Source organism: Abramis brama, assembly GCF_963993115.1.
Source record: "Abramis brama genome assembly, chromosome: 25".
Taxonomy (NCBI): domain Eukaryota; kingdom Metazoa; phylum Chordata; class Actinopteri; order Cypriniformes; family Leuciscidae; genus Abramis; species Abramis brama.
Window position 1 is genome coordinate 18,986,689 of NC_139987.1, and position 23,577 is coordinate 19,010,265.

Sequence of the window (23,577 nt, forward strand, 5' to 3'; positions counted from 1 at the left end):
TGTATTGCCATTATTTATTGGCCCATATCTTGAGCTATAAATGTAAACACTGATGTATAACTAGCATATAAAAGGATATTTGCTTTCTTTAATAATACTTTTATAGTTCTTTTCTGTCTTTTTTTATGATGACACAGCTTTTATGATGTCTTTTATGATGACACAGCTTGGGAAAAAAAAAGTTAAAGGTGATATAGGTGACTTGACTTGACTATAAATAAAGGTGACTTGACTTGACTTTTTTGGATCTTGACAGGCCTAGTAACAAAGCTTCTGTAGTTATTATTGGTTCGAAATGACAAATGAGTAAATGATGACTAATTTGATGGCTGTAATCGCACCATTTAGAGTTTTTCTCCATACAGCCATTAACAAAATATGCATTCAAAAAATATGTATAATGCGGTTGCCACATCAATCGATTGGTGAAACATATAATTTCCCAAAGTAAATCACAATTAAGCTCAATCCATCATCCATGGACAGCAGTTGGTTATGAATCAGAGCAGATTAGAATCAGAGCAGTATTTATTTTTTTATTTTTTATTAACCTTCAACGCTTCGTTCATTTTCTCTGTCCTTTTTAATATCTCCTGTGAGAATTCCTTTATATTTTACTTCACATACTTTACTGCTGTCTGAGCTGTTTTCCATGTATGACTACATTTAATTATTGGCCTTCATGAAAAAGAATTTGCAAACATTAATTTAAATGAGGCATCTGATGACAGCATGTAAACAACAATTTTGATATTTATACCATTTTGCATGGAGATGTGAAGTGAAAATTCTGTCATCATTTACTCAACTTCATATCATTTGAAAATTATGACGGTCTTTCCTCCGTTGAATCCCATTCACTTTCATTCACCTTTTTTCCATTTATTGAAAATGAATTGTGGGGCTGTCGTTATGGCTAATAAGACCTTTTGTGTTGCAGGAATAAAAAAAGAAAGTCAAATGGCTTTGGTACAACATGAGGATGAGCAAATTATTTTTTATTTTTGGGTGAACTATCCTTATATACCCATAATCAAATCTGCACGCATGGCATAGAACACTTTGTTGCACGACAAACAAACATTTCAATAATTTTCAACAAAACAAAATGAAGTGCATTTATTTCTTTATTTCATTTTTGGCCTGCTTATAACACAAATTCTAAATTCTGACCTCATAAATATTTTGAGTAATTATTTTTTATCACATATGAGAAGACTGTGAGATTATTTTTTTACACACAGTTCAGTCACTTCTGGTAAGTAAGATATCTGTTGAATGCTCTTAGCTTACAATATATCCAATCAGATATTCATGGTCAACACACAAGTACATATTCATTCATGCAAATGAACAAAATCAACTAATAGAAACCTGTATTTATCACTCTTTGCATTTAACCTTTCTTTCTCTAGTAGTGTTCACCTTGTTTCGTTTGTACAGTTGTTTTATGGATTGCATGACCTCTTCTGTCTTTAGAGTGTATATGATGGGATTTAGCATAGGTGGTATTATCTGAGTTAAGGAATTGTTTATTATCCGGGCGTTTGGATGGATAAATGTTGCTAAAGCTGCAATATTAGTACCTATAAGTGGGATATAAAAAATTGCTACCAGCATGAAATGTGAGGTGCAGGTTTTCATGGCTTTAATCCGTTCCGCACCATGAGCAATCTTAAGCAAAGCCAGAGCAATGCGGAAATATGAGATGATTATTAATATCAGTGGCATACATACCAGGAGACCAAAGCAAATATTTGCCATGATAATATTTATGGCATTATCATTACAAGCTAGTCTATAGATAGGGCCATGATCACAAAAATAACTATTGACTACAACTGAACTACAAATAGAGAGTCTTGTTATCAAACTCACCATTAAAGCAATAAAAGTCACAGAAAAAGTCCACATAACCCCTATGATCAGAAACATGGCTGTTTTAGTTACAATAGCATGATACCGTAGAGGAAAACAAATAGCAACCAGTCTGTCATAAGCCAAGACAAGTAGAGTTAAAGACTGCAGATTCATGAAATGAAACACAAAAAACATATATGCCAAACACGCTTCATATGAAATCTCCTGGTGCTCGAATAAAAATGTGTCAATGAGTTTTGGAATCAAAGCCGAGCTTCCACACAGATCATAAATGGCCAGATGGAAAACAGCAATGTATTTGGCTGTGTGAAGTCTGTGGGCCAAATAAATGATACACATGATAAATGAATTCCCTAAAACAGTCACAGCATATACAAAACACAAGAACACATAGTAGTATTTTGCATGTGGGACATTAGAAAAGCCGTTGAGGAAAAATGTTGCTGGACGAACAAAGGTCACATTTGCAGAAGAGTTTGACTGAATGGAGGTCAAGTTGCCTGTTGTCTGGAATGCTGTGTTACCTGTGATAAAGAACTGTTTTTAGATATGCACTCATCAACAAAACATCAAAATAATGATTTCAGTGTATTTGACAGTATTGCTCGGCCCCACGATTCATGGAATAACCCTTCCCTTGTGGAAAAAAAAATGATACCAAAATGTATTTAAAATACATTTATTTCATACTAAGTATACTACAAATCCATTAAGAAATTTACTGCCATATCGCTTGAGACTTACTGATATAAATATTATAATTAAACTTTATTTGGAGCACTTCTTTATTGCACAATACATAGTTTTTAATATCACTATTAGTAAGGATAGTATGATCTCTGTGTAATATCAGTCTTTAAATGGAAGATATTTAAAGTGTACCTAAAGTATACTTGCAATAGTTCCACTTTAGCACAATCAAATATACTTAAGTATATTGTTAGTTGGACCTCAGCACAATTTCTGGATAACTAAAGTACATTAAGTAAAAAATTGGTTGTTCCAATTTAGCAGACTTTATGTACATTAATTTAGTATACCAAAAGCACAATTACAAGGTATTTATATTAATTACATAAATATGTAAATGTAGTATACTTGGCATAAAATGCAAGTATTTCAAATACATTTTAGTATGTTTATTTTTCACTAGGGTTGTCTTTATAGACCAGCCGTCTTAGTTTTTATGAATAAATACAGCACAGTGCTAAATATTACAATACAGATTAATGGAGGAACAATTGTTTATATTTAGACAATCAAACTGGCACAAGATTAAAGATGCTGCACTTACAATTTATGCTTCAAGTAACACAAAAGCAAACAAACACTGTTTCACCTTTAGTAATTCCATAACATTATGTAATATACTATATACTGTGTATACTTTAATGATAATTATTACAAATGTACAGATGAGATGATTCCATAGGCCTGCTGTAACTGGAACACAGTTGGTATTCTAGATGAAAACATGATTCTATTTTTGATATGCCTTTTCACAGATGCCATAAACTCCTTTGTCATAAATGTGTAGATTATAGGGTTAAGCATTGGAGGTAGTGCAGAGGTCAGAGAAAGAATGATTGTTGTAGTGTTGATGCTTGCAAGGACCTGAAAGACATATTTTAGGCAGATGGGCGCATAAAATACAGCCACTAATATTAAATGAGCAGTACATGTCTTTGTGGCTCTTTGTGGGGTTGTGATTCAGAACAATGTCACAGCTATGCATGTATATGAAAATATCATACAAAATACTGGAAACATGATGATCACCTGAAACAAAACACTTATGATGACACAGCTTGGGAAAACAGACCCGTGATCACAGAAACGAAGGATTATGACGCTGGTTCTGCAGAAAGAAAGACTAGTCATGAAAACTGCTGCCGTTATTGTTTGCATCAGTGCCAATGTCCATAAAGCACCAATCATAACAAGCATTGATCTATGGCTCACAATCATATGATACCTCTGTGGTAAACAAATAGCTACTAAACTGTCAAAAGACAGAACAGTGAGAGTTAGTGACTGCACTGAAACAAATAACATATTGGACATGCACAATCCATACGAGATCAACTGATTCCCAAACAAAACTGCATCCAGAAGCTGAGGGATAACAGCGGTATTTTCACAAATGTCAGTCAGTGATAAATTAAAGACAGCGATATATTTAGGAGTGTGAAGATTTCTGTCCATAATGATAACAAACATGAGGAAGGAGTTTCCTAGAAAATAATATCTCATGTGAGGTATACCAGAGAATCCAGCAGACAGGAAGGAAATATTTCTGTTTCCAGTGACCTCTTGAATCATGTTCAAATGCTTTTTTTCATCCTGTCTGGGCAGAAAAGCAATTTTACAATTTATATAATAATAATGAAAAATGAATATGATATTCTCACAGTTATGCCTTAGTAAGGTTTGCTCAGGCTGCAGACTTTCCCTGATTTATTATATATACTGAATAAAGCAGAGTCAGTCTCTTCAGCCTATCACTGACTCTGACAGTTTCCAGCAATGCCACACCTCTAGAGCTGTCATCTAGCCAATCAAAGCACAGCACTGACAGTAATGATAAGGATAGTTAATGTATCCTTATTTCTCCTGGATGTATTGCCATTATTTCTTGGCCCATATCTTGAGCTATAAATGTAAACACTGATGTATAACTAGCATATAAAAGGATATTTGCTTTCTTTAATAATACTTTTATAGTTCTTTTCTGTCTTTTTTTATGATGACAGCTTTTATGATGTCTTTTATGATGACACAGCTTGGGAAAAAATTTTTTTTGTATTATTTTGTTGTATTATTTTCATGTTATTATTGTGAAGCTGCTTTGATACAATCTGTATTGTAAAAAGCGCTATATAAATAAAGGTGACTTGACTTGACTTTTTTGGATCTTGACAGGCCTAGTAACAAAGCTTCTGTAGTTATTATTGGTTCGAAATGACAAATGAGTAAATGATGACTAATTTGATGGCTGTAATCACACCATTCAGAGTTTTTCTCCATACAGCCATTAACAAAATATGCATTCAAAAAATATGTATAATGCGGTTGCCACATCAATCGATTGGCGAAACATATAATTTCCCAAAGTAAATCACAATTAAGCTCAATCTATCATCCATGGACAGCAGTTGGTTATGAATCAGAGCAGATTAGAATCAGAGCAGTATTTATTTTTTATTTTTTATTAACCTTCAACGCTTCGTTCATTTTCTCTGTCCTTTTTAATATCTCCTGTGAGAATTCCTTTATATTTTACTTCACATACTATACTGCTGTCTGAGCTGTTTTCCATGTATGACTACATTTAATTATTGGCCTTCATGAAAAAGAATTTGCAAACATTAATTTAAATGAGGCATCTGATGACAGCATGTAAACAACAATTGATATTTATACCATTTTGCATGGAGATGTGAAGTGAAAATTCTGTCATCATTTACTCAACTTCATATCTTTTGAAAATTATGACTGTCTTTTTTTCCGTTGAACCCCATTCACTTTCATTCACCTTTTTTCCATTTATTGAAAATTAATTGTGGGGCTGTCGTTATGGCTAATATGACCTTTTGTGTTGCAGGAATAAAAAAGAAAGTCAAATGGCTTTGGTACAACATGAGGATGAACAAATAATTTTTTTATTTTTGGGTGAACTATCCTTATATACTCATAATCAAATCTGCACTCATGGCATAGAACGCTTTGTTGCATGACAAACACATTTCAATAATTTTCAACAAAACAAAATGAAGTGCATTTATTACTTTATTTCATTTTGGCCTGCTTATAACACAAATTATAAATTCTGACCTCATGATTATTTTGAGTAATTATTTTTATCACATATTAGAAGACTGTGAGATTATTTTTTTACACACAGTTCAGTCACTTCTGGTAAGTAAGATATTTGTTGAATGCTCTTAGCTTACAATATATCCAATCAGATATTCATGGTCAACACACAAGTACATATTCATTCATACAAATGAACAAAATCAACTAATAGAAACCTGTATTTATCACTCTTTGCATTTAACCTTTCTTTCTCTAGTGTTCACCTTGTTTCGTTTGTACAGTTGTTTTATGGATTGCATGACCTCCTCTGTCTTTAGAGTGTATATGATGGGATTTAGCATAGGTGGTATTATCTGAGTTAAGGAATTGTTTATTATCCGGGCGTTTGGATGGATAAATGTTGCTAAAGCTGCAATATTAGTACCTATAAGTGGGACATAAAAAATTGCCACCAACATGAAATGTGAGGTGCAGGTTTTCACGGCTTTGATCCGTTCCGCACCATGAGCAATCTTAAGCAAAGCCAGAGCAATGCGGAAATATGAGTTGATTATTAAAATCAGTGGCATACATACCAGGAGACCAAAGCAAATATTTGCCATGATAATATTTATGGCATTATCATTACAAGCTAGTCTATAGATAGGGCCATGATCACAAAAATAACTATTGACTACAACTGAACTACAAATAGAGAGTCTTGTTATCAAACTCACCATTAAAGCAATAAAAGTCACAGAAAAAGTCCACATAACCCCTATGATCAGAAACATGGCTGTTTTAGTTACAATAGCATGATACCGTAGAGGAAAACAAATAGCAACCAGTCTGTCATAAGCCAAGACAAGTAGAGTCAAAGACTGCAGACTCATGAAATGAAACACAAAAAACATATATGCCAAACACGCTTCATATGAAATCTCCTGGTGCTCGAATAAAAATGTGTCAATGAGTTTTGGAATCAAAGCCGAGCTTCCACACAGATCAGAAATGGCCAGATGGAAAACAGCAATGTATTTGGCTGTGTGAAGTCTGCGGGCCAAATAAATGATACACATGATAAATGAATTCCCTAAAACAGTCACAGCATATACAAAACACAAGAACACATAGTAGTATTTTGCATGTGGGACATTAGAAAAGCCGTTGAGGAAAAATGTTGCAGGACGAACAAAAGTCTCATTTGCAGAGGAGTTTGACTGAATGGAGGTCAAGTTGCCTGTTGTCTGGAATGCTGTGTTACCTGTGATAAAGAACTGTTTTTAGATATGCACTCATCAACAAAAAATCAAAATAATGATTTCAGTGTATTTGACAGTTTTGCTTGGCCCCACGATTCATGGAATAACCCTTCCCTTGTGAAAAAAAAACCTATACCAAAATGTATTTAAAATACATTTATTTCATACTATACTAAATATAAATACATTAAGAAATTTACTGGCATATCACTTGAGACTTACTGATATAAATATTATAATTAAACTTTATTTGAAGTACTTCTTTACTGCACAATGCATAGTTTTTAATATCACTATTAGTAAGGATAGTATGATCTCTGTGTAATATCAGTCTTTAAATGGAAGATATTTAAAGTGTACCTAAAGTATACTTGCAATAGTTCCACTTTAGCACAATCAAATATACTTAAGTATATCGTTAGTTGGACCTCAGCACAATTTCTGGATAACTAAAGTACATTAAGTACAAAATTGGTTGTTCCAATTTAGCAGACTTTATGTACATTAATTTAGTATACCAAAAGAACAATTGCAAGGTATTTATATTAATTACATAAATATGTAAATGTAGTATACTTGGCATAAAATGCAATATATTTATTATAAATATAAGTATATTTATTTTTCACTAGGGTTTTTATAGACTAGCCGTCTTAAACAGTTTTTATGAATAAATACAGCACAGTGCTAAACATTACAATACAGATGAATAGAGGAACAATTGTTCATATTTAGACAATCAAACTGGCACAAGATTAAAGATGCTGCACTTACAATTTATGCTTCAAGTAACACAAAACAAACACTGTTTCACATTTAGTAATTCCATAACATTATGTAATATACTATATACTGTGTACTTTAATGGTAAGTATTACAAATGTACAGATGAGATGATTCCATAGGCCTGCTGTAACTGGAACACAGTTGGTATTCTAGATGAAAACATGATTCTATTTTTGATATGCCTTTTCACAGATGCCATAAACTCCTTTGTCATAAATGTGTAGATTATAGGGTTAAGCATTGGAGTAAGTGCATAGGACAGAGAAAGAATAATTATTGTAGTGTTGATGCTTACAAGGACCTGAAAGACATATTTTAGGCAGATGGGCGCATAAAATACAGCCACTAATATTAAATGAGCAGTACATGTCTTTGTGGCTCTTTGTGGGGTTGTGATTCAGAACAATGTCACAGCTATGCATGTATATGAAAAGATCATACAAAATACTGGAAATATGATGATCACCTGAAACAAAACACTTATGATGACACAGCTTGGGAAAACAGACCCGTGATCACAGAAAAGAAGGATTATGACGCTGGTTCTGCAGAAAGAAAGTCTAGTCATGAAAACTGCTGCCGTTGTTTGCATCAGTACCAATGTCCATAAAGCACCAATCATAACAAGCATTGATCTATGGCTCACAATCATATGATACCTCTGTGGTAAACAAATAGCTACTAAACTGTCAAAAGACAGAACAGTGAGAGTTAGTGACTGCACTGAAACAAATAACATATTGGACATGCACAATCCATACGAGATCAACTGATTCCCAAACAAAACTGCATCCAGAAGCTGAGGGATAACAGCGGTATTTTCACAAATGTCAGTCAGTGATAAATTAAAGACAGCGATATATTTAGGAGTGTGAAGATTTCTGTCCGTAATGATAACAAACATGAGGCAGGAGTTTCCTAGAAAAGAAATAAAGTAGGCAATAAACAGGAATATATAATAATATCTCATGTGAGGTATACCAGAGAATCCAGCAGACAGGAAGGAAATATTTCTGTTTCCAGTGACCTCTTGAATCATGTTCAAATGCTTTTTTTCATCCTGTCTGGGCAGAAAAGCAATTTTACAATTTATATAATAATAATAAAAAATTTATAAATAATGAATATGATATTTTCACAGTTAGGCCTTAGTGAGGTTTGCTCAGGCTGCAGACTTTCCCTGATTTATTATATATACTGAATAAAGCAGAGTCAGTCTCTTCAGCCTATCACTGACTCTGACAGTTTCCAGCAATGCCACACCTCTAGAGCTGTCATCTAGCCAATCAAAGCACAGCACTGACAGTAATGATAAGGATAGTTAATGTATCCTTGTTTCTCCTGGATGTATTTACATTATTTCTTGGCCCATATCTTGAGCTATAAATGTAAACAATGATGTACAACTAGCCTATAAAAGGATATTTGCTTAACAACCAATGAATATGTAGATATTGTGTGGCTTCAGAAGTCTTGGAATTGGAACTCCTGGAGTCATTTGGACTTCTTTAATGATAATTTTATAGTTCTTTTCCGTCTTTTTTGGATCTTGACAGGCCTAGTAACATTGCATTAACATTCAGCCTCAAGCGTCCTCCAGCGGCAAACAGGTAAGGTTGCATTAACCTCCAAACATCACATATTTCTGTCATGACAACTCTCTGAGAGATTGGCATGGTAATGGTTATGGAAATGTTAATGTATTTGGTCTTGGCAGAATAGATCTGCTACGCTTATTTGGGCACAGTGAAGAGAAGATGAACACAAATGAAAAAGCTATTTCTGTGAGTCCATGGTGCAAGTGAATAAGTCAGCATGAAATCAAAATTGACAATATTTACTTTGTTAGCGCACATTATTAGTCTTGTGGTAAACAATTCATCTGTGCAACTTAGTGCACTTTTTTGTCTTTGTAATCTTTAATCAAAATCTGAAAATATACACTCACCTAAAGGATTATTAGGAACACCTGTTCAATTTCTCATTAATGCAATTATCTAATCAACCAATCACATGGCAGTTGCTTCAATGCATTAGGGGTGTGGTCCTGGTCAAGACAATCTCCTGAACTCCAAACTGAATGTCAGAATGGGAAAGAAAGGTGATTTAAGCAATTTTGAGCGTGGCATGGTTGTTGGTGCCAGACTGGCCGGTCTGAGTATTTCACAATCTGCTCAGTTACTGAGATTTTCCCGCACAACCATTTCTAGGGTTTACAAAGAATGGTGTGAAAAGGGAAAAACATCCAGTATGCGGCAGTCCTGTGGGCAAAAATGCCTTGTTGATGCTAGAGGTCAGAGGAGAATGGGCCGACTGATTCAAGCTGATAGAAGAGCAACTTTGACTGAAATAACCACTCGTTACAACCGAGGTATGCAGCAAAGCATTTGTGAAGCCACAACATGCAAAACCTTGAGGCGGATGGGCTACAATAGCAGAAGACCCCACCGGGTACCACTCATCTCCACTACAAATAGGAAAAAGAGGCTACAATTTGCACGAGCTCACCAAAATTGGACAGTTGAAGACTGGAAAAATGTTGCCTGGTCTGATGAGTCTCGATTTCTGTTGAGACATTCAGATGGTAGAGTCAGAATTTGGCCTAAACAGAATGAGAAAATGGATCCATCCTGCCTTGTTACCACTGTGCAGGCTGGTGGTGGTGGTGTAATGGTGTGGGGGATGTTTTCTTGGCACACTTTAGGCCCCTTAGTGCCAATTGGGCATTGTTTAAATGCCACGGCCTACCTGAGCATTGTTTCTGACCATGTCCATCCCTTTATGACCACCATGTACCCATCCTCTGATGGCTACTTCCAGCAGGATAATGCACCATGTCACAAAGCTCGAATCATTTCAAATTGGTTTCTTGAACATGACAATGAGTTCACTGTACCAAAATGGCCCCCACAGTCACCAGATCTCAACCCAATAGAGCATCTTTGGGATGTGGTGGAACGGGAGCTTCATGCCCTGGATGTGCATCCCACAAATCTCCATCAACTGCAAGATGCTATCCTATCAATATGGGCCAACATTTCTAAAGAATGCTTTCAGCACCATGTTGAATCAATGCCACGTAGAATTAAGGCAGTTCTGAAGGCGAAAGGGGGTCAAACACAGTATTAGTATGGTGTTCCTAATAATCGTTTAGGTGAGTGTACTTCCCCTCCGGAATGAGCTTCCTTCTCTGATGATGTCAGTTTGAACAAGCCACCGTTTTCTCATTCAGTATTCCGTTTCACTCTGAAAATACGTCACAATTCGTCACAACACCAGAAGTGATGGTCTTGTTTTGTGCTTAAACATGGCGAAAAGCAGTGAGAGGTTTTACAACCTCTATAAACTTTAACAGTTTGACTGGGCTGCATTCCATGGGCCCTGCCCAGTTCGGGGCACAGACTACTGTTTATGTTCGTTTGATTTGTTCAGTTATATGCTGGTCAGTAATTATTAGCCGCATTTCCACTGTTGTTATAAACTGGTATTTGTCCTTAGACGATTTCAAGATAATTCAATTAGCCTACCCATTCATAAATACAGTAATTTGCTAAATTAATTAAATTAGTATTTTGAACAAATTGGTTGAATGAAGGATTCAATTCATTCATTAATGTCACAATGATAAAGACATCAGGAGATTAAAACAGTAAACAGGCAAGAGTGCAGGCCACAGGTGCAGGTCCAGCAGAAGCTAACAACAGGGAGAGGCGAGTGCAGAATCCAGCTGGCAGAATCAGCCATACAGGGGTGCCCGTACAATGACGTAACGCGCTGCTTCACTACCATAGTATGATGCATCCTTGAAGAAATCAACTTGCTAGTCACGACTGTTTCCCGAAACCATACTGTTGCAAAGTGGTTGTTCAACCACATTGGTTTATGACGTCACGCACATAGTGGATAAATTTTAATGAAACTGTTTGAGATCGAATTAGGGCTATATGTTTTGATATAAAATTACAGACATGGCATCTGAGGACTATTTCTCATTTTTCTCAGTTATTTTGCTTTATTCCAGATTCAATCATAGGCTCGTTCTTACGTACTAAAGCACGTTCGCACATGCACAGTCTTCAAAAACGGTGCTTTAAATCTCATAAATGACATGTACTGTAAATGACATTTGTATGTATTCTAAATAAAAGACACAGGTTGTACTGAATGTCAGTTTGCTTATTTTGCTCAAGATAAGGATTTATTAAGTCCACATGTCATGCAAACTAGAAACTATGCTTCTAACCACAGGTCGAGAGCTATCGTTTCAAACACACAACTTCGCGATGCTGTTTGCGAATGTTCGTTGGAACGACCGCTCGACCGACCCCCTGGCAACTCACTCCACCACACCGCCTCGAGCGTCCATATGGCGACAGACTCCGCACAGCCATGCTCAATGGCACTGCGAATTCCACACAGCGGCAAGGGCTCTTTGACAGCGCGTTCCTCCTTACTCCCAGGTTTTGGCACCAATGTAACACAGTTCGTTGTTGTGGGAAGAAGGAGGCGGTTGGCTATAACCGAGAACATAGTTGACTAACGATGCTTTTGGGAGACGCACCCCTGGACAGCAGTCAGAGACGGAGACTGCACTAGGCAGAGGGGCAACTAGGCAGATAACAGGCAAGACAAAAACGACAGGACAAAACTTGACAAGGTGAGTAATTAACTAGACTGAGCGATAAACACTGGCATGCAACGACCAGCAATAATCTGGCGCAGAGTAGAAAACCCCAGTGACCTAAATAGTAGAGAAATCAGAGCAAGAAGAAACAGGTGTAAACCAATAAGCGCTCACGTTGATTGTAAACACAAACAGCTGAGCATGAGCTCATGTGACGAGCAGGGAAATAAAACATACCCTAGGCTGAATCGCCCCCTAAACCCTCAATCAGCATCCCCTACGTTAGTCCACTAATACAGTTCACTTGAAGGAGTGAATGAAAACGAGTGAGCAAATTCCGACAGCCGTTGAGTGTACATCGGCGGTACACACGTTATTGCGGTGCAATGTGGGATAGAATGAGTGCACTCGATAATTACCACTATGGTTTCAGACACCACTACAAATGGCTGTCCCTTCAAATAATGCCCTATTTGAGGGTATAGGGGGCGATTTCGTATTCAGCCCGAGATAATGACAATAAACCTGGCTTATGACAATAAAGCCAGCATGTCTTATGACTTGCAGCCACCTACTGGTGGTTTTAGTTTCATATTTTAAAAAGTAGCCTATAAAACATCAATCAATCAACAATATCTTAAAATCCCCCTGTGGTAGAAATCAAGCTTTTAATGTTGTTTATATGTCTATGTGGTGTTTTTAATGTGCTTTAAGATAAAGCATGTGCAAATTAGTCAGCACCATTGCTGAGTATTTTCTCCTTAAAACTGCACTGAATCAAAGACAGTCTCAAAATCGCGTTTTGAAATCGCTGATGTTTCTGACGTCACAAACTACCTTGTAACCAATCAGGTCAACATGTGATCGTCAACGAGTGGATCTCTGAGCTGGTGTGAGTGAGTGGAGATGGGGCTAATTTGCATATTAAAAGAACCATGTAGAATTACATTAAAGGTATTTTAAGGAATTAAGTTTTTTTTTTCCAAGGAAAAAGCTTTAAATATGTAATTTTGGTGATCAAAGATGTGTTTTTTTCTGTGTAAACTGATTCATGCCATCTGAGCTGCATTAAACAGTATGTGTAAATCCAAAGATGGATTTTATTGATACTGATTTAATTTAATTTGTAATAGCCATACAGTGTCTTTTTATTCTCATTAGATTAAGAATCTGACATTATGGACACAGATGACAACAATACATTTTAAAATACTACTGTTCATCTCTGGCTTTTAATGTGTTATTTCAGGGGTTTGATCTTTTCTCAACTGAGTGAGCACATCCTGTATTTTTTGTATTGTAATGACTTAAATACCTCTAAACTTTGATGTTGCATATTAATTGTTCTAGGAAGTATTTCAAATTTTGTGTATATTTGTTTAGTTGTGGTCATTTGTAATGTAGGGCCCAAACATAAACTCAAGCCCAGAAGCCCCCAGCCCCCATCCTGCTCTGGTAATGTCTGATAACGTGTTAAAAGCGTGTAGTTATTGGGAAACAGATATTTATTTTTGCTGTTCCACAAGCACTACCTAGCCAGTTGCATAAACTTAACCACTATGTTAAGACTGTGGCTACTCCATGGGGAGTAGTAAACTTTACAGTACCATTCTTTTTATTTAATTAATTTGTGTCTTTAACAGTCAGTGTTAGTGTTGCTATGTAATATCCTGTGTAAAACAAAGCTGATTTGCCAAGGTAACCTTAGTTAGCAATCGCCACAGTTCCTACAGTTATTGTTAGCCTACCACTGTAAAATCATAATTATTTCATAAGGGATCTTTTTCTTTTGTGTAAAAACATTAAAGGGTTAGTTCACCCAAAAATGAAAATGCTGTCAGTAATTACTCACCCTCATGTTGTTCCAACCCCGTAAGACTTCCGTTCATCTTCGGCACACAAATTAAGATATTTTTGATGAAATCAAACATGAGTTCACGTAGTGTAACAGCGCAGAGCAGCGCTTCTGGGTTGTACGTCAGAACGTAGGCAAAGAGTATAGAAGTACCAAGAGGGGAAACTCCATTGCAGTTTTGACAACAATCGCTAGAGGGCGCTGCTGTCGCCATTTTGGACTGAACCAACGGCTTTACCGTTAGCACAACTACCGTATACAGCATTAACATTATGTCTGGAAATAATTGGAAACAAAGAAAACAGTGTTCTGCCATCAACTGCAACAACTACCAGTGTACAACCAATCAACTAGCATTTCATAGATTCCCCAAAGATCCAGAGAGGTAAAGTAGAAAAGGTTTTTATTAATGTTAAAGTGAGCTAACGTCAACGGGCGCAGTAACGTTAATGTAAGCTATCCCATAACCGCAGTAACAGTTTGCTAACGTTATGTATTTGGTTGAAATTGAGTCAAGACTTGAAATGGGCTTTTTAAATCGCATATTTTCAGAGATATATGAACACCTAACCTGGCAAATGACCGCTTTATTAATTCATTGTTATCACTAAATTAACCTAACATAAAAAATTATGAAAGTGAAACAGAAAAAAAGTTATATAAGTTTGAGTTTATTAAAATGTACATATTTAAAAATATAATTATTTATATTTTATATAATATATATATATATATATATTACAAAATATATTTTACTCTATAACTGCAAGAAAATGAAAGCAAAAAATCTGAACAAGTTGTGTTCCACATTTTAGGTTGATATCTCAAAAAATGAGCTCACATGCACACGCAAGGTCTCTCGCTCCCTCACCCTTTCTGCCATGTGCTCTACACGGTTTGGAGCTGCGCGCTCTTGCTCGCTCGCTCTAGATTCCGCGAGATTCAGGGAGCCGCTATCAATATGCGGGAGACTCCCGGAACTTCTGGGAGACTTGGGATGTCTGCTATAGAGATATTAAAAACTAGAAACTACTATTTAGTTCCCTTAACCGCTTTTGAATTGGAACCGGTATCGTTCAATCCTATGACAGCTGTGTTGCGTTCAGTCCAAGATGGCGGAGCTGCAGCTCTGCGCATGGGTGCGTTTGTTGCAATGGAACGTTCTATTGAGTTTCGCCTCTTGGCACTTCTATACTCTTTGACGTAGGCTCACTATTGGCCAGCATCACACATATGACTAGCGTCGGCTAATAGTGAGCCTATCTGACGTACAACCCAGAAGCGTTGTGCTGTGCTGTTACACTACGTGAACTCACTCAGAGGCCCACACAGAAGAAAATTAATAGTTAAATAAAGTTGTTATTTTTGGGGGGTTTGCGCACAAAAAATATTCACATATTCAATATTATTTCATCAAAAATATCTTAATTTGTGTTCCGAATTTTTTTGTGTTCCGAAATCATTTAATGATATTTATACAAAAATAATAACCATGGTATTGTTTGTATATTAATGCCAGTGTCTTTTTTTGCGTTATACATTGTGAATGAATGGAAGATAAAGGATTCATGTGCCATATAGCTGACTAATTGTTTTTTATTATAATGTACAATAATTTAAGGAATAAGTTCACTGAAGCATATGCCTGCATTATATAGTCTTGGGACACTCTCAAGAAAATAAGTTCACCCTGCAAAAGCAACAAACACCTGCTAATGTGTCATTACACATGGTAGGAATAAGTGACTAATTATGAAAAAAGAAACATTGAAAAATATTATAAATTCACAGTGACAGGAGTGTTTCAAAAAACGTTTCAAAGTCAAAGAAAAAAAATGTAATACAGAGGGTTGTTTCATACTAGCATGTCTATTTTATACAAAATACAGAAGGACAAAGTCTCATTCAAGCAGATAATGAAAGCATTTCAACAGTGAAATAAGTTAAATATAATAAATAAGAAACAAACCCTTTTAAATCATTTTTGATTTCTCCAATTGAATTTCATATTTCTTTCCTGAGTTGTGTTCACCTGATAATTTGTTAAATGATGATTTGATAAATGATTTTAGTTAAATAATATAGTTTGTCCAATATTTAAATGTAAAAAACAGTATCAGGTTTCTGTCATACAATCATTAATAATAATAATAATAATAATAATAATAATGCGACAAGGACCTGTATTTATGTAGCCCCTATCCACCAACCATTTGCACTAGGCCAGAGTTATATTGATAAGGACCTGAGTTCTTTTATTTCTAAATGATCTTTTGACCCTGTCTTCTAATATAAATTAACCTCCAGGATATCACTTTTAAACTACAAAAACACACACACTCACAGAATAACGTTTAAATCGATATGTATTGTATTAATGTAAAGTAAATTGAGACTTTGTATTTAAATGAAATGAAAAGATCAATTATTTGAATTTGACAATGTAAATGAAAACTAAACCAAAAAAAATAAAATATGACAAAACAACCCTCTTGTGATTGCCTTCCTTTTAACAGTAACTAAACACTTTTTTTACCGTATCACGGCAGAATTGTCAATATTAAGTCACTGTCTGAATGTATTTAACTCACTAAAGTCAACCATAAAACCTTTCTTTTTGTTTAACTTTAAGGTATTTTATCTAATTAACTTAACTCTGTATAGCTTTTATAAGCTCTAATAACCCTAACTTTTAACACATCCAAAAATACACTCAAAATGGAAAGAAAAAGACCGGTCTCAATATAATTAGTGCACTTGAATGTTAACACACATCCCACCCCGTTGCAGGCCTGATTTGGAGCTTGAGTGCGTAGTGGCCGGGAAAACGAAACTGGCCCCTTCGCTCAGAGAGCAAACAAAAACTATATGGGGAGGCTGCAGACCTGGAGCCGGTAGATCTACGCCCCAAGCAGTTTTACGCCCCAGGCAGTTTTACGCCCCTGCTGTTCCTGATGCGTCCAGTAGGGGGATATACTGCGAAATAACACCATTAAACGCTCAAAACTTACACATTAATAACCGTCCCGTTCATAGACTTTGCCCAATTTTGTGGTTTTTGTTCATTTAAATATGAACGTTACAGCGTAGATCTGCACTATGGATTAAAATATCTGTAGATATTCAGTTAGGCTTCACTCTTTACACTCAGCCTACAGAAGACTATTTGTTTTTGTGAATTAAAAAATTAATAATACACATAGTTGGATCAGATGACAAGTAATGATATATGACCTACTGTAGAATAGTTATATATGACCTACTATAGAATAGTTAATTGAATAATGAATATAGAATATTCACTGTATGTTTTTATATACAGGAGACTGAGTGATACTGAGTGAAATATGTTGTTGTGAATTTATATAAAGTTACATTTAGATATTAACCATATTTAGCCCATTAGACATACAGCACCGTGTAATCATATGGATCCTCGATTAAATATCTGCTGTACTATTTACTATTAGTCATCATACAGCTACAAAACAGTGTCCTACATAGCATTTTATGAAGACAAACACAATTTAACCCTTTTCTAAAATTCCAAGGGCCATTAAGAAGAAAGAGACAATATTGTTGTTCACAAAAACATTATTTATTAACACCATTTATGAATTCTCCTGTAGATGACTCCCCTATGGCTTGCCAATCTTCTTTAACTGTTTTTCTATCCTCCTGTCAAAGTGCTTCTGCTCACTGATAAAAAAAATAAAAAAAATAAAACATTAAAAAAATTGTACAAAGGACATCCATAGTGAATTTGATCTTGTCAAATTCACAAGCAGCAGGACTCACTGTTACATTTTGTATAAAATTCCTGAATCCTTAATTTTTTATCACAGTTGCTTTGGTACATTTCTCAGATCACTACTGAAATTCTCATAACTACTTTTGAACAAATTGCCAATGCTTTGGTAAATTCATGCAATTGATTATGAATTCCCTTGCTGCTTCCTAATTGATCAATTCATTATTTCCTTCATTAGTGAAATTCTAAATACACCTCCGCAATTCATCAATTCAGGACACATTTACAAAATAAAGTGTAATAGAAATGTATTGAAAACATGCTTAACAGTTTGACAACTAGTCAACCATTTTGCATTTAATGACTTATGCAAGGAACTAATGCCTAGATGTTTTGAGGAGTATGAAAATTCAACAGAGAAATAGTATAATAGGCCTACATTTTGATCAACATGACATAAAGAGTTGATAATGTAGGAAACAGCAGAGAGTTGTACATTATCAATTGCATGAATGTACCGAAGCATTTGCAATTTGTATAAAAAAAATGAGAAATTGCTTTTATGATGTGCAAAAGTGACAAGATGATGTGATTTCAGTTGTGATCTGAGAAATGCACCAAAGCAACTGAGATAAACTATAAGACTTATTGGAGACCCTGCAGAATCACTGTAGACCCCCTATAAGAGTCACAGACCACATATCTGTGGGTATTTCATAAAATAAAATAAAATAAAACATTTAAAAAATGTAAAAAGGACATCCATGGTGAATTTGATCTTGTCACAGTGTGTGTGGGTGTGCTGTCCAGAATTTATGTCAGGTGAGTGTGGATTGCAATCAATTTGCTCCTGATCTTCAAAGTACAACGGCACAGGCACTTGTTGGTGGAGCACTTTTGGAAAAAGTGTCAAGACACTTTGATTTCATTTGGCCAGTGATGATGGACTGTACAGAGAAAATTGAAAATGACATTAAAAACATGTCCATGTATGTCTCTGTAAGTCATTTATTTACTAGAGAAGCTATTGGTTTGGAATGCAGTTAAAAAAGAGAGATGGGTGTTTTATAGTTTATACAAGTTTAGAGAGAGAGAGAGAGAGAGAGAGAGAGAGAGAGATTTTCATTTCCTTAAGTAGCTAAAGCAAACACACACCTTTATGGGATGCAAGTTAAATAGAACTTGGTAAAGACAGAGTATGATAAATCCCACATTAAGTGCACACAACCTACATTTTAGTCCAGATCAGTAAGCTATTTTAAGAAAAATGTATATTTAGATATAAATTAGATAGTTAGATAATCTCATTTATAAGAAACAACTCAAACCAGAAAGGAGTAAACAGTCTTACCAGAAGAGGCCATCTCACGCAAGATAAAGACAGGCAACAAAAGAAAATTCAAAATAAAAATTAATTTTGAAATTGAGTAGAAAAGACGAGGGGCAGCTAAACCTACAGGGGCAGCTAAACCTACACGTGATTAGCTAAATTGAAGCCAGACAGAACATCAACCTGAGCGTCCATAACTTTTTGTCTCTCGAAATAAACTACAGACCCATCCATTGATATATAGAAATTAATTGATATCTACCTAGCTCTATCAAGCTAATCGTTTATAAATAATAAATGTTGCATCATTGCTAAACAACAATAACTTTAGCAGATTATTTAATATACCAATTCGTGTCGCTGTACAGTCTCCCCCTACTGGACGCATCAGGAACAGCAGGGGCGTAAAACTGCCTGGGGCGTAAAACTGCTTGGGGCGTAGATCTACCGGCTCCAGGTCTGCAGCCTCCCCCTACTCAACAAAAACAATCGTTTCGATGGTTACCTCAATCTGGTTGCTCGTGTGCGCTGAAACACATCCGCATTCATCACATTGAAATGGTCCTGTGTCCCATGTGCTGCAATGTGTCCGCGTGCAACAGATGCGGAGGTTGTTTGAACGTCTGATCCTCGTAGAATTACCGGACGATGCTCCTCGACATTTTCATCCCTTGAAACAAAAGTCTGCGTATCTGTCCTGAAACTCCGCTCGGTTTAAGCAGATGACAACAACAGTTTCAGTCTATAAAGTATGCCAACGTGCACGGCGTTCAACTCTGACCGAGCCAAACATGCAGAGACGACAAACTTACATGAAACAGTCCGCAGAAATCACGAGCCACCTCCTTAGTGAAGAAATACGAACAGTACTTCTTATTACAAGAAAGATTCTCGTTCTAAACACTCAAATAAATCAGTGTTTCCCCTACCATTATATAAGGGGGGCGCCCCGCCCTCCTAACGGCTCCCCCCGCCCCCCTTGAAGTCAAGTAAATTTGATTTGATTTTCTTTATAGCGCCAGATTACAATTTGTTATTTTATTTAAAAAAAACTAAATAGCCCTTAAGTAATATGTTATTTATCTTATTTCCACGATGGCATGTCTTTTCTGTCTGTGTTTGCGCGTTTACAATTATCCCAATGAGTGCGCAAGCGCGCACACTCACACACAAACAAACACTTGCGTCAAATACAGATGAGCACTAGCGGACAGAGAGCGCGCGGCGGGAAATATGTGCTGAACTGAAGATGGCAACACTCGCTCTACTGCGAGTAGCAGCCGGAGTAGCTCTCCTGCTCCAAGTCTACGCCCGTTTCACACATATTTCGTTTGCAGTGCGTGTGCGGTGAGTATTTTTTTCCGTACCCATGTTTACAGAGCTTTCACACTGCACGCGGATGCAGTCCGTCGATGATCGATCCGTTCCAGTTGCGGTGCGTATACAGCAGTGCAGCGATCGTTTCCGCACCGAGTCTACTTTTGCCGTTTATATACTGTCTATGATTTCTGCTGCAAACGCTGAATTAAAGTGACAGCGCATGTTTCGTGGTCAAAATTAACACAGATTGACCTGAAAATGTAGTAATTTCACCATAAGTGCGATTAATTAAATAAAATGTAGTAATCTCACCATAAATTTATTTAATTAAATACTACTTTTTTCACTTTAAGACCGGGGTAAAGCAAGGAAAACTACAATTTACCTCAACAAGGCGACATAATGACATTCGTGGAGGTGGAAAAACAAGTTCTTTGTGACATGCAAGATTTATTGTATTAAAATTCAAATGCAAAAGATTTTAATATAAATACATGGTTAAATATTTTACCACTTGCTTGAGCAACTTAATATATAATTATATAGAAGTAATGCATTGAATAATACATTGTTTAAATTGTGTTTAAACGTGAACGCGCGTTCACAGCAGTGCTGCGTCTGACAGGATTATTCTCTCCAATAAATGCATCATAGAAATAAAAACTTCTCACAAAAAAAGCCCATTTAAAATTTGTTTGTCATATAAATGTATTAACTAACATTAACGAACAATGAATGAGCAATATATTTGTTAGTATTTATAAATCTTTTTTTAGTTGTTAGTTAAAAAATAAAACTATTTAAGCTCTGGTCCATTAATATTAACAAATACTTCTATAAATTTAACAAAGGTTATTTGCAAAAGTCAATTTTAAAAAGATTTAAATATGTTTTTTTTGTTTTTTTTAAAGAGATATCTTATGTTAAAAAATTTTTTTTAACATTTGTGTTTTATGTTAACTTTTACAAAGCATTACCCTCCCAGACAACCAATTAATGTGACACATAGATAGATAGATAGATAGATAGATAGATAGATAGATAGTGTCTGTGTCAATTTTCCCCAACCAACCAACCAACCCCCCCCCCCCCAAACCTGTAAACCTAGGGGAAACACTGTAAATCACTAAAATCGCATCTTTTCTCCCCATAACTCTCTCTCGTCTCTCCTCTGTTTCTCTCTCGAACTTTCTCTGAACCCCCCAAAAAAAACCTCTCCCATAGGAAAATCTGATTGGCTCACAAACTTGTCAGTCTCTTATTTGGGCCAATGCACATCAACTCACAACCCAAGGATGATGGTAGACACGTTTTCTCACATGTACGCCCCAACCAAACTATAATATAGAAAAGAAAAAAAACAATACATGTTGAACATAAACATGTTTCAAAATACAAAAAATAAATAAATAAATGAATAAAGCATTTTATCATAATTTCACCCTCAGTAAATATAGAAAATGACAAATATATACATCAGGGTTACACTCTCCCCCTTCAGATGGTCTTCATGCCCCCATAAGACCAGACTTAAAACCGTATGCTCATTTATATCGAGAGGGGACAGGTACACATTTACAACCTGTGTAAAAGGAATTAGCATCTCGGGATTCGTAACTTATCCGAATGACAAGCCCACGATGTACTAAGGTAATAGGCCGGTTTGTAGGTACCCCTGGCTCATCATAACTGAGTCGAATGACCGGTTCTACTCTGCGTCTGAGCCTATAAGTATGCCTACTTTCTTCAGCTTTATCAGAATCATATGAAACGGGATTGTCTCCCCCTTCAGACTCCAACTCCACTGCTTCAGCTACGGCAGACTCAGCATCGTTCCCCACCATTTCATCAGGTACCACAGGTGGTTCTTCCACATCACTCGGCTCACTGACAGACAAATTATCTTCCGCCAACACAACCGGCTCGCTATCACCATGTTCAGGCTCTTTTCTGAAGGAATCTAGTATCTCTAGGCAAATTTCTGACTCGCCATAATACATTTCATCCTCAGAACTAGATAAGCTAGCGGTAAAATCTACAGATACATGAGGTAACTGAGCAGACTCTGTTCTTGATGCTTTTGTGGATTCTCTCCTTGCTCGTTCAGCCCTTGTCACCGGTTTACGAGAGATTTTTTCTTTCTCAACAGAGTTACCAAACCGAACAAACTCTCCGATTGGGAGCAAATGATCTCTGTGCAACGTTCTCTCTCGCCCAAACCCATTTTCGGGTTTCACACGATATACAGGCAAATTGGGCAGTTGTTCCACCACAAGGTGCGGAACGGAACACCACTTATCTCTAAGTTTGTGTTTCCCTTTGAGTCCCAAATTTTTAACCAACACTCTGTCTCCTTTAACCAAAACCTGATGCCGGACTCTACGATCATAGTAGGCTTTGTTTTTCTGGTGGTTTCTCAACGCTGCAGCGGAAGCAAGTTCGTAGGCCTCCTGAAGATCAGCCTTCAACTTTTGAACATACTGCATGTGGGTAGTATTTTCCTTCCCATAGGGAAAAAGTCCAAAACAAACATCAATGGGCAATCTAGCCTCTCGCCCAAACAACAAATAATAGGGTGAGTAACCCGTTGCCTCATTGAAAGTGCAATTGTAAGCATGTACCAGTGAACTAACATATTGGCTCCACCTTTGTCTCTTTGCTGACTCCAGGGTGCCCAGCATTGACAAAAGCGTCCTGTTGAAACGCTCCGGCTGTGGGTCACCCTGGGGATGGTAGGGTGTGGTCCTGGATTTTCGGATGCCTAGCATTCGGAGAAACTCTTGAATCAGTTGGCACTCAAAATCTCGCCCCTGGTCAGAGTGTACCCGTGCAGGCAGACCATAATGGACGAAAAATTTCTCAAACAGGACCTTTGCAACGGTTGTCGCTTTTTGATCCCTAGTGGGATACGCCTGAGCGTAACGGGTATAATGGGCGGTAATTACCAACACATTTGCAAATCCCTTGCTG

At 36.4% G+C, this 23,577-nt stretch overlaps 2 protein-coding genes and 1 pseudogene across 3 annotated transcripts; all 3 read right to left on the reverse strand.

Moving 5' to 3' along the window:
- Positions 1-1,383: 1,383 nt before the first annotated feature.
- On the reverse strand, positions 1,384-2,609 carry LOC311076885 (olfactory receptor 1M1-like; the record flags this gene model as incomplete). The annotated part of the gene is made up of 2 exons (XM_084105403.1): positions 1,384-2,418; positions 2,604-2,609. The coding sequence occupies 2 exons, from the start codon at positions 2,607-2,609 to the stop codon at positions 1,384-1,386; spliced, it is 1,041 nt and encodes a 346-aa protein (XP_083961529.1).
- Positions 2,610-3,282: 673 nt separating this feature from the next.
- LOC311076886 (olfactory receptor 13C2-like) lies at positions 3,283-8,766 on the reverse strand (annotated as a pseudogene). Its single transcript has 2 exons — positions 8,626-8,766; positions 3,283-4,095 (listed from the first exon to the last, which is right to left on the reverse strand). The product of its transcript is annotated as an olfactory receptor 13C2-like (transcript).
- On the reverse strand, positions 5,925-8,335 carry LOC311076584 (olfactory receptor-like protein DTMT; the record flags this gene model as incomplete). Its single annotated transcript, XM_084104924.1, has 2 exons — positions 5,925-6,943; positions 8,326-8,335. 2 exons carry the CDS (start codon positions 8,333-8,335, stop codon positions 5,925-5,927), a joined length of 1,029 nt encoding a protein of 342 aa, XP_083961050.1.
- Positions 8,767-23,577: the final 14,811 nt, after the last annotated feature.